Raw genomic sequence first — 11,833 nt, 5'->3', positions numbered from 1 at the left:
ATTTCAACCTCGCACTCATGCGATTCACATTCCTTCTCCATCTCCCTTCTTTCCCTCCTTGATAAAACAGATGTTTTAATTAATCTGTACTTTGTTTTCAAGATCACTTCCTGGTACGACAGCGGCTGAATGTGCATCAAACTTGAAGAAGATTTATACAGTACGAACAGTGCAGGTAAAGTGTCTGACTCTGGTACAGGAGCTACCATATGTTATTAATGTAACTTCACACCTTAAGTTTCATTTTTCCTCACAGAATGAGTCACAGCTGTGGCTTTGCTTACCTGAGGTGTGAAATGTGAGTTTTGTTGGAGTTGTGTGTGTGTATTACTGAGTCATTGTTTGAATTTCACTTGGCTTTCCAGACCAGGAAAGGAGGAAACATATTGGATTGAACATATTGGATTACTAAATTTTCCTGAGTTTCCACTTGTACCTCTGTTGGATTGTTATACTTGATGGATTTTAATAATTTTTCTGACTTTTTTCCCATGTTTTATTTAACGCAGAAATTCATTATACAAAGACTAAAAATTGCAGCTTGTGGGGTTTTTTTTGGTCTTTCCTACTTGAGCATGAATCAAAAAAAAATTTAGCAAACTGACTTGAATTAAAGTATTCTTACATCATGGAATACTCGCAGTAATGAGAAATTCTGCATGTCTGTGTCATCTGCCAGTGCCTAGCAGTGGACATCTCTTGCAAGTAAAATTGCATTTCTGTTTTAATACCACAGTTACCATGAAGTGTAGCCAATTGGTATTTGTCTCACCTTAATGCTAAGCTGACTCTAGTTCACTAAATCACTGAAATTCTAAGGTAGTGCCAAACTCTTCTCTTTGAGAAGCACAGCTGTAATGATCTCCTGGAGTTTTAAACAAGGCTTTCATATTATATGATCTTCCTTGGGGAAGTGAAGCCAAAATCTTCATTGACTCCATCACTCTCCTTCATGGCCAGTACCTACTCAGTGAGGAATTCCAGCCTCCACCACCTGAAGGATGTTTTCAACCCAAAACCTTCCAAACAAAGTCCCTGGTTCAGGACATAAAGAGCTCTCAAATGCTTCCACAGCCATCTGCCAGTGTAGCTCTGCTTCCTCTTCTGTCAGTAGCTTTAGGGTTTGGGCAAACAACCAGGTAAGAATAAGACAAAAGTTGAAACAGGTGTTTCATAACAAGTTTTTATATTTTTATTAGTCTTCCATCTCTCTTCTTGTGACTGGGAAATGGTAATTGCTGGTAGGCAGAGTCACCAAGGGCCGTAAAATTTTATCACATAATGTTGCAATCTTTGTTACTAAAATTGTGCTAATGATTAAGTATTAGATAACACTTAATGTATTAGATAATACTTAAATATTATGTGTAGATAATACTTAATGAGTTGCACTACTAATTAATATTGCATCACCACATGTTGATGCAACTTAAGTCTTTAAAAATCTGATTCCCAGCTGTTGGATAAAGAAGAACAGGGATTGGGATCTTTTTAGTCATCTCTCTCTGTTGCTCACTGCTGCTTTTAGGTGCCTTTTATCCACCCCAAATACGCATGACAGCTTCTGCTTTTACCAGCAGAAACACTGGGAAGTAATCAAATGGTTCCTGGTAACTTGGACCTTCTGATTTCTCCCCCCTTCCTGTATTAACATGTGCATCTCATATTTTTTGCATGTGGTTGAAACCTTTCATTTAGACAAAGTAGTTGGGTTGCTGGTTAGGCATTTAGTTCACCAGGATTATCGTTTGTGGTGGTTTTGTAACTCAGGATAATCACAATGAAGTTTAGGCTAGGCTAGGATATTTGATATAAATATTTTTTAATATGCTAATAAAATACTATGTACTGCTTTGTTCTCACATACTTACTGTAACTGGTTTTGATTATTTTTTCCTCCCTCCCTATTGAAAAGGACCTTGATTCTAAAATAATCCGCAGTTGGACTGCTTCCCTTCTTTCCACCTTCACTTATGCAGAATTGACATCGAAAAAAAAAGTAGAAATTAACTTGTAACAAGTTCTTCTCCAAGCATTTTGTTATAACACAGAAGATACCAGTTCTCTAGGAGAAGGAAATGCACTTGTTTTAGAGAAAACTAGCAAGGCAGTAAATCTGCAGGAAACGTACTCTCTTGTGTTAGTGCAACAAGTGTTTTTTCTTTTCAAGGATTTCTGGAGTGTCTACAACAACATTCCTCCTGTGACAAATTTGCCTCTGAGATGTAGTTACCATTTAATGCGGGGAGAAAGACGCCCACTCTGGTACGTGTGTTGTCATCAGACATTTCTGGGAATGGGCAGTGGAAGAACCTGAAGTGGAGAAAGGAGACAGGGGTGGGACAGGAATGTCTTGTTTATGTTTTATTTTAAGTCTATCAAAGTAATTTTGTATTTTAGGAAAGGGACTGCCAGAGGTTGATCTCATCATCAGTAACCCACTAACTTTTCAGTAATTACATACAAAAGTATATTGGCCAATATCAGCATTTATATATATATATATATATATATATATATATATATATGTGTATATATATATATGTACTTTTTTTTTTTTTTTTAGACAGAAAAAACAGTTCTGAAGTAAGAATTGAGGACTGCAGGTTTTTTGAAGGTGTCCTCCTAAAGCTTCCCAGCTCCTTTCCCCAGCATCTGTCAGGATTGGAATATCTAAACCCACTATGAAACCTAATGGAAATTCCCCAGGACCAACTTCCCACCAAAGATGAATTTTAGGTTATTCCTTTAACTTTGCTTTTACAGAGTTTTAACAGGAAAGTAAAAGTGATAATTTAAAATCTTATTGAATGAATTGTGGCAGAATAAACTTGAGGAGCTCACAGGTTTGTACATTGTGCCTTTGTCATTACAAGGCAGTTTAATGATTATGTCTGCCCTGACCCTGGGCAACTTCAGTCTTTTTTAAACATGAGCAATTAATTTCTAGCTGTCAGAAAACTGAAACAAAGTGTGCTCATGTTCTTTTGTTAAATTGGATGAATGGGAGACTAATAAGTTGCTTCTGTGAAAATATGCCAGAGGTTTTCCAAAATAAAAGGTTACCATGGTAAAACGTAAAATAGTTTTGTGGCTTGTTCCCATACAGTGTGCAGCCACTTCAAAGATGGTCTGTTGTCAGGGAAAATGTAAGTATTTTCCAAGACACAAAACTTAGGAAAAGGGATTAGGTGTTGAGAGATACACTTCATATGAACAATGAAAGAATTATCTGTGATGTCAGAAGTCAGAGTCATGCTCCCTGGAGTTAGTAATTGCATTTCAGATGGGATTTTTCTGGGAAAATTAAACCACAAACATAAGGTTATCTAGATGTGGAATTGACTGATTATTTTCACTGATCTATTTCCCATAACAGGGAAGAAGAAAGCAATGCCAAAGGAGGTATATGGAAAATGAAGGTCCCTAAAGAAAGTACGGTATGTTATACTGACTTCTTACTCAGACCTTGTTTAGTAAGGGAGTATCTTTAAATTGTATCTGATAAAGCTGTTGTAAAACTTTTTACTTCTGACATCATCCAACACAACAACCAAGCACTGTTTTACCATACATAACCTTTTAAATACAATGAGCAAACCTTTCTTTTCCAATAATTACATCTCTCTTGCTTTAGATAACATTTGGCAACGTGTTATCAAGCAATTGAAAGCCACAGCGTTTCCATTTGGAAACATGGGAATTTATAATCACCTTTGTTCTCGAGACTGTTTGCTTACAGGCATACAAAGGAAAACAGGAAACCTTTTCCTGATAATCTATGCTAAATTATAGCCAGAACCACAGTCGACACAGCACAGAGTTTCACTGAAATGCTCCTAAACTCCCTGTCAAACTCTGTAGGACTATTTCTGCGTGGTGGGGCTTGTTTGCCCCTGTGATGGCTCTGAGTAGCCTGTGACTTTCTGCAGCCAAATGTGGACCAAGGCGTTGTTTCCACCAGTAACTCATGGCTGTGCTCCCACTGGAAGAGGCAAGATCTTACTTCCTTCTCTTCTGATCCCTCTTACATTAGCTCTGATCCTCATCAGACTGTTTAATGAGCCAGCTTAGTGCACTCTGTTATTGCAAAAAGTCTCCTGGTTTTTTTTTTATTTTTAATTAGACTGTATGGCCAGGAGAGCTTTTGATGGGTGTAAAGTAGAAAAGACAAGTAGGATCATCCCCTTTGGCAACGGTGAGTTGTCAGAGCACCTTGTGTGCATTTTGGGAAATTGCAGTGCTGCTCAGGTTTTTTTCCCCTCCTTTTTTTATTTTCTCTTTTTTTTTTTTCTTTAATTTGAAAGTGTTAAAGATTAAGTCTGTTCAGGCATGTCATTGTTTGAGCCCTGATGAAATAACTGGGTTTCTCTTTGCATCCCTAATCAAATGCACGTGAGTAACTTCTCCTGTGAACTTCCATGGCGAGGAGATTTGACCTCTTCACACGTGGTGTTTATGTGTGCAAGTATGCTTTGGATCAGGCCTTTAAACACGAAAAGTGAAGTGTCAGAAAAATGTGACAGCCTTGCAGAAGGCATTAAATGCTGAAAGATGGCACTCAATTTCAGCCAAAAGTTAATTGATTTTTGCCCGTGGGCTTTTTTCCTCTATGTGAGCAATTGCAGCTTTCCTCCCCTGCAGTCCCAAGTGATCACAAAAGACTCAAATTGTCTTTTTCCTCTTATAATCCAAGGTGTGAAGATTGCCAGAAGTGACAAGTGGTTTGGGAAGCCTGCATTACTGGGCAGTGAATTTAGGGGCCCCAGAGGCCTTGTTTTTCAGAGGCTGAATGACAGCCCATTTTTGAAATGAAGGTACTTTTGATCTCTCAAACTACACACCACATGGCCCCAGTCACTTCTGAAAGGTCTGCTTGAAGGTGAACTTCAGTCAGCTTTCAGTGCCTTGTAAATAACATAAATAATACCTTTATGCCTGTTTCTCATTTTTTGAGTTCGTTCTTCATCACATGTGTGCACAGCATCTCCTTGTACAGACCTAACTATGAATTATATAACACAGCATGTACTTGCAATAAATACTTCTTTTTTTTCTAGACAACCTCAGAAAGAGAAGACACTCCAAACTGAGCTAGAAAACCTAACTTTTAAATTAAAAAATAATAATGGAAAGCTAACTTTTTTTTGCTTTCTTAGGCTGCAGTTTGGAAAGAGCTACTGCTGGCAACTATTGGAGAGCAGTTTACAGATTGTTGTGCAGCAGGTAATGATTGAGGCAAGCATGACAAACTGAGTTGGAATGCAGAACACGGTAGCACTGCTAAAAATGGGGTGTAGGGCTGGAAACCCTGTTCATACCTGTTGTCATTAAGAAGAGGACAGGGTATGCTGACAGCTTGTGTCTGTGGGAAGCCAGCAGGTTTTCTAGTTATTAAACATCTGTCAGTTAGCCAGTATTTAAATAATTAATTTTCATTCCCCAGTATCAGGATTACGGAACCCTAAATGGCACTTCCATACAGATTGTTTGGATTGTCACTGTTGGAAGCATCTAAATTAGATCAATCATAGAATCATAAAAGGTTTGGGTTGGCAGGGACATTAAAGATCATCTAGTTCTAAACCCCCTGCCATGGGCAGGGACACCTTCCACTAGAGCAGGTTTCTCAGAGCCCCATCCAACCTGGCCTTGAAAAGATGTCCCCATTTGCCTTCATGGTCCCACTGGTTAGGAATTGTCAGGGGAAGCACCAGTGCAGACCTGAAGCAGAGGGACACTGCATGGTTTGCCTGTGGTGACACTAAAAGCCCACAGCAAGGCCACAACACAAGCCTGGCTCTCCTGAATCCCAGGTTAGCACTCTACCCAGAAGCAATATTTTGTTCATTGTTTAAAAATACTGCTCAGGTCAAGGTAATGTTTCATGTAATTGAATTTACATAAATATTCTAAAAGTACTTTGCTGGTTTACTGGAAAATGAGCATTAATCATCCAGAAGCTCACATATTATTTTGGTCAGAGGTAATAATTTAATGAAGTCCCTTTCAGAATAAATATCTTCTCTAGGCTTGCAAGGTTCCTTGCAAGGAAAGAAACTCTGTGAAGGGACTGTGAACACTAGCTGCTTTAAAACAGATCGTCAAAGGCAACTTCTTAGTCATGAAAAGCAAGTACAAATCTGACCATTTAATACATTAAGGTTCCTATTAAACTATTAAAGAATAGTTTCTTGCTTCTGGGTGAAGCAAACTATGAACTTGCTGACCCACTGGCCTATAGGGAAAGTGTTCTGGGAGCTGTTACTAAACTAACTTTTCAATTCAAATGGCACTTCTCCATCGTTTCTTTTGACCATATTTACTTCTCTCCTAAGCATGAATATCTGACTAAACTGGATGTTACAGTGGCTGTGAATATCCTGTTAGGAATGTTCCTTCACTGCTCTATCATTCCATAAAAAAGAATTGCATTACTCAGGTTCACAGAGCAGTTCAGCAAAGACCTTCCAAACGGTGTCTCTCACACCCTTTATTTACTGATAGGGTTGACTTGGGGTCACTTTATGATACTCTGCTGCCTACAGAGGTAGTTTTCCCTTGTCCATGTGCTTCTGGCACCATCTTTGTGTTATCATTACTGACCCCTTCCTTAGGATGCATGGGACAGCTCACAGCTGGAGGCACCCACTGCTCCCAGTGGAAAGCTGTGGCTCGGCCTTTGAGCTCTCTGCATCCTGAGAATTTCACACCAAAAAGGGCTTTCTCAGCAAAACATGGAGTTACCAGCACTGGCAGCAGCAGCCTGACAGGGGCTTTATTATTTTTTTTTTCCTTTTTTCTGTTGCTGTCTTGACAAAATGTAAGGGAAAAAGGGAACAAAGTCTGGAAAAGCTGGTGTCTGATTTCCACCAGGTACTGTTCCTGGGGTTTTAGTTGTTTCACCCTCATCCTCACATTTTTGCTTGTAGGCATTATTGTAGGTAAATTATCTTATTGCTGACCTTACTGAAGGGAGTCTTCTGATTCCCTTCCAATCAAGAGTGCTAATAGCAAAGATGAATAATCTTATGGCACTTCATAAAAAACACTATGAGGTAATATTTCCAATAGCTTCTATAAACACAGTGGTTCTTTCTGGTAACTATTTTGTCTGGTTTGAACATTGGTATTTTCCTCACTGGAGATTGCTTTTTTTTTTTCATGTCTTCTTTTTTTTCCCCAGCTTTTGGGCACTGTTTCATAATACATAAGTAGCAAATTAGACATGTCTCACTTTTAAAGTATTCCTTAATGATTCTTCCCCTTCTGTGCAGAAGATGAAGTAATAGGGGTTAGTGTCAGCGTTCGGGACCGTGAAGATGTTGTGCAAGTCTGGAACGTGAATGCCTCTTCAGCAAGTGAAGCAAAAGTTCTAGAAAAGATTCACAAACTTCTGCCACACACATCTTTTAAGGCAGTCTTCTATAAACGTAAGTGTTTTGTACTGTTTGTACTGTTAATTTCCACCTTCATTAGAAAAACAAGATGCTGGGAGGGTATTTCCATGGGAATATTCTGCCTGATTCATCATTAATCACTTAGGAACATAGCATCTGTCATTGCATTAAAATTAGGTCCCTTCAATGTAAAAGTTAGCTATCATTCAAAAGATATTTTTAATTTAATCGTAGAATATATTTGGTTTCATGTTTAATATGCCTGAGTCATAAAACAAGTGAGACAAATCTCTTGATAACTCTTGAGGCTACACACTGTTCAATTTAAGCATTCATTTAGAGGAACCATTTACAATCAGGATTTTAAAGGGATCTCATATTTTAATATCTCTATAAACGTATTATCAGAATAGTGTATTCCCAAAGATCACTTGCTGGCATGTTGTGTCTTCCTTGACTGATTTATACATTGCCATCTTCTGGTTTTTTAATCTTTTCCTTGGCATAGTTTACATGTTCTTTTATTCTTTTTTCCCCTTCTCTCTTCCCTAGCCCACAGAGAGCATCATGCTTTCGAAGGCTGACATGGAAAGCATTAAGTGCAGTGTGTGCCAAGCTCATTTGTTGTTCTTTGGTGTTTTGAGGTGGTCTGGACCAGGAGGAGAATGGTGGAAGCCCTGCAGAAGTGCTACATGCAGTTGGTCCTTTTGAGTTTCTGACATTTCAAACTGGGCTATTGCTGTTGAAAATGAAGAAAAACAGTTGCCTTGACCGCTAAATGTGCAATTCATCACTCCATCTTGAGTTGACATTTTTAATTCTTCATTGTTTCTTTTAAAAGATATTTTGGCCACTTGTTTTTTGCAACCTGATTCTATATTCCCATTTCATCAAGATAGCAGGCTTTCTTTCCTTCTGTACTGCACTTAGTGAAAAGCAAACATGCACAGAGATGCTGCGCTGCTTCTCTGAGATGTGCTCTGCACAGAGGAATGCTGGCTTGGGGAAATGCGTTTTCAATTTTCACTTTGAGACATTCCTATCATGTTAAGATTTACTCACTGAGTTTGTCTCAAGAGAGAAAGAAATTGCACTGCATTTATTCTAATATTCTAATATTCAGTGTAACCTGGTTGTGCACTGACAACAGCACACATACTGTAAATGTAAATAGAAAAGAGTTCATTAAATTATATTCATTATGTTGGGACTAACCCTGTGTGGGATGATGTTAATGTCTTTTAATTGTATTGATTTCAGAAGAACCCTCGTTCAGGCTAGAATGAGAAATTTTTTGGTAGGAAAATCTGCAAACTCCACCCCATCTTGTTTAAGAATGATGGGGTGTTTATGTTTTTATATTGTATGCTTTCTTATGGTACATTTCTGTACATTCATGAAAAAGTGTAATGAATAATTTCTAATGTGTTTTACAAACTGGATCCATCCCTCCCACTTCCAGGAGTACTTCAGGCCCATGTCTGCACCCACTAGGTCAGTGTCAGAATTGCTTCTGAGTTCAGTGCTAAGGAAGAGGCTCCCTCACCTGTAGTTTCAAGCCATGAAAACTTCCTAAGTGACCTTTTTAAAACAAACAAAAAATACAGAAAAGTAATAGATTGTGTTGCAGCAAGAATAGAAATATAAACAGTGTTAACCTTTAAGTGTTTGTCTATTTTAACTATTTGAGGTGCTTTAATATACTGCCAAAGATTGATTTAGTTCCCCTTACGAGAAGAAGCTGCAAGGTAGAGATGACTGTACCACTAAGCACTCCTTCCTCGTTTAGAGGTTTTTGTTTGGCAGCTGTTCAAGTTGCACTAATTTCCACATACTAAGGAGACAACCATAAAAATCAAATAAATTTAAAAATAAGTATCACACATTTGAGATTTTTTTTACAACTTTACCTTGTATTTACAACTTTAACTTGTATTTATGAACTGTGTAGTTAATGAGTATTATCAATTAAACACATTTTTTAAAGTCCAAATGTCTTGCTTCTGTAATTGTTTTCTGAGATGAAATGTTTCCAGTCCTGTTTTTTCAAACCTGTGTATTTTACAGTAAAACTCTCTTAAAAGCTATCTGTTTTGTTCATAGATTGAGATTTTTTTTTTTTTTTTTAATGAAAAAGTATGGAGTGCCAGCAGATACTTGCAGGTGGGATGTACACGGACAGCCTCCAGGCCTGTGTGATGGAGAAGAAAAGTGACTTCAGAGAAGAGAGGGGTAGAACACATTGAGTAAAAATGTTTGTAACAGCTTGATGAGCAAGATTTCTCACTTGAAATACTTCCCTGTCTTTGGAGGAAATGTGAGTGGAATACCAATGGAGAATTAATCACACACCTCTCCCTCCTCTTTGTTTTACTTTTGGAAACAAGCCAGACTCTCTTACCTCTTCCCCAGGTTTGTTTTCAGCACGGATGTTGATTTCAGTAGAGTTGGATCTGCTGGCAGGAATGGCTGAGCTGCTGATGTCACTGGAACTTGCTAATTTAAGGTATTACTTTATTCATCCTATTGAAGGAAATTATTTTTATGTTGTTGCCTTGTGTGCCCCTTTAATATTAAAGACCTCTCTGCTTCAGTGTTGGGTAGAGACTGAGAGACACTTTATTCTCCCTATAGGGCAGGGTAGCTGCACATCGACTGCTAAAGTCCACATTACAAACTGTTGTCAATTTTTCATTGGTCTAAATCCCTAGTCTATAAAATCATGGATTTTTTTTTCCATATGGCTTAATTCTGATGATAGTTATTATTACTTAGAATCAGGGTTGATGCATGTGTTCTTGACTAAAATTCAGTGTATCGTATGCCACAATCCAAAATCAGGCTTGGATCAGACTGGGTAGGGCAAGTTCACAGGAACCTGACAAATTGCATATTGGTATTTTGCAACCATTGATTTAGAGACTTCGTAGAATTTTTGAACTGTCCTTTCATCCCTGCATCTGTAGGGATGTATTTATTCCAAATGATGTTGAACAGTTAATAGTTTTACTCTTTTAAATATTTATTATTTTCTCCTGGAGATTTGCTTTATTGAACTTGATTAAATGACTCCTACTTCTTCAAAATCTTCTAAATTGTTTAAATGTAAATCAAAGAAGTGCCTACAACTTCCTGTCAAAATTAATTTCTGCTGGCATTTCAATGTAAAATTAACTTTCATGGTGACAGACACTAAAAAAACTCCAGATTAGCAGAATGAAAGAAACCTGCTTCCCTCTTGGGGTGGGAACAAGCCCTGGCTGATCCCTCCCACCCTGGGATGGTGCCCTTGGGCTCTATCCAGAAAGGCTGAATCTTTTCACACAGCTGGAGCACTGGTTTTTTTGAGTTTTATAGGAACTTCATATCCTTGATACTCCTGTCCTGCCCCCGTGGGTCTGCTGGGTGTGGAGCTACTGTCACATGGGGATTGTCCTCTGTACCAGGTGAGATGAGAGGTGAGGAGAGCTCTGCTTGGGTTTGGAAATGTTTGTAGCACCTTGTAAAAGCTGGGGAAAGTCTTGATGCTATGTGGTGGTACGTGGAGGATGGTGGGGAACTGGCTGAAGGGGAACTGTTGGCCTCTTGCACGGGCACAGGCACAGACTGTGCAGAGGAAGGGAGGGAGCACAGGGATGCAGCCCAGGGGTGCAATGGGAATGCCAGCTCCAGGGGAAGAGGAGCTGCTGGCTGGGCTATGGTCGAAGCCACCTGGGAAAACGGTGCTAGGAGGGAGAGCTGAGGAATAAACAGCTTTTTACTTCTGAGTGCTACACTCCTGTGCTGGTCTGCACCTTCCAAGGGCTGAGGACAGTCCTGGGCAGGGGCCGAGCTCTGATGCTCCCCCCACCTTTGGGGGCATCTCTAATAGCTCTCTGGGGCTCCCCAGGCTGCAACACAGTGGCTGCTGGAGGGATTAGTTGGGAATTTCACTTAACAGGGATGAAGGGCTGTCTTCTGGGGCTGGCTAATTAACAGGATTCTACTCTGGTAATTAAATAGCAGTTTGTTGAACACAACTTACTTGATGAAATCTTTGGAAAACATAACAATTAGCAGGCAAGGAATGGCAGCTTTGCCTCAAAAGCCTGTTCCCAACCAGTTGCTGGTGTGGTTTTAACCTTTCATTCCCCAGCAGAGATGGTGTTAACTATTTGCATTTTGTGCTGTTGTTGGACAGCTTCTTCACCCTCTGCTGTCACAGCAGCTGGTTCCTCCAGGGCTTTATCTCAGCTGCAGGGGCTTGAGATGTGCCACATGTTGCTTTTTCAGAACACTCTCTGGTGCTGCCTTCTTAAAAGCCAGCGCTGCAGGACAGGAGGGTTTCCACCAAAACAAAAGAATATTTTTATTTTTATATTCTTCCTGTGGCAGATTGACCAGAGAGGATGAAGTTTACGAGTTGTCTTAAAACACAAACCTGGCAGAGGAAA

General features: G+C 39.2%; 1 protein-coding gene across 7 annotated transcripts in view; it reads left to right on the top strand.

Moving 5' to 3' along the window:
• EIF4E3 (eukaryotic translation initiation factor 4E family member 3) overlaps window positions 1-8,180 on the top strand; it is a 31,392-nt gene extending 23,212 nt beyond the window's left edge. For all 7 annotated transcript variants that reach the window (XM_027640537.1, XM_027640541.1, XM_027640536.1 and 4 more), the window contains exons 2-7: window positions 103-175; window positions 2,171-2,265; window positions 3,380-3,440; window positions 5,160-5,226; window positions 7,278-7,433; window positions 7,953-8,180. In XM_027640537.1, coding sequence (XP_027496338.1) covers window positions 2,240-2,265; window positions 3,380-3,440; window positions 5,160-5,226; window positions 7,278-7,433; window positions 7,953-7,984 — 342 coding nt within the window. In that variant the 5' untranslated portion in view covers window positions 103-175; window positions 2,171-2,239 and the 3' untranslated portion in view covers window positions 7,985-8,180. The remainder of the gene's footprint in view (window positions 1-102; window positions 176-2,170; window positions 2,266-3,379; window positions 3,441-5,159; window positions 5,227-7,277; window positions 7,434-7,952) is intronic.
• Window positions 8,181-11,833: the final 3,653 nt, after the last annotated feature.

Source organism: Corapipo altera, unplaced genomic scaffold (genome assembly GCF_003945725.1).
Source record: "Corapipo altera isolate COAL_440 unplaced genomic scaffold, ASM394572v1 55, whole genome shotgun sequence".
Classification (NCBI taxonomy): Eukaryota; Metazoa; Chordata; class Aves; order Passeriformes; family Pipridae; genus Corapipo; species Corapipo altera.
The sequence above is the reverse complement of the archived record's forward strand: the minus strand, read 5'-3'. Positions and strand labels throughout refer to the sequence as shown.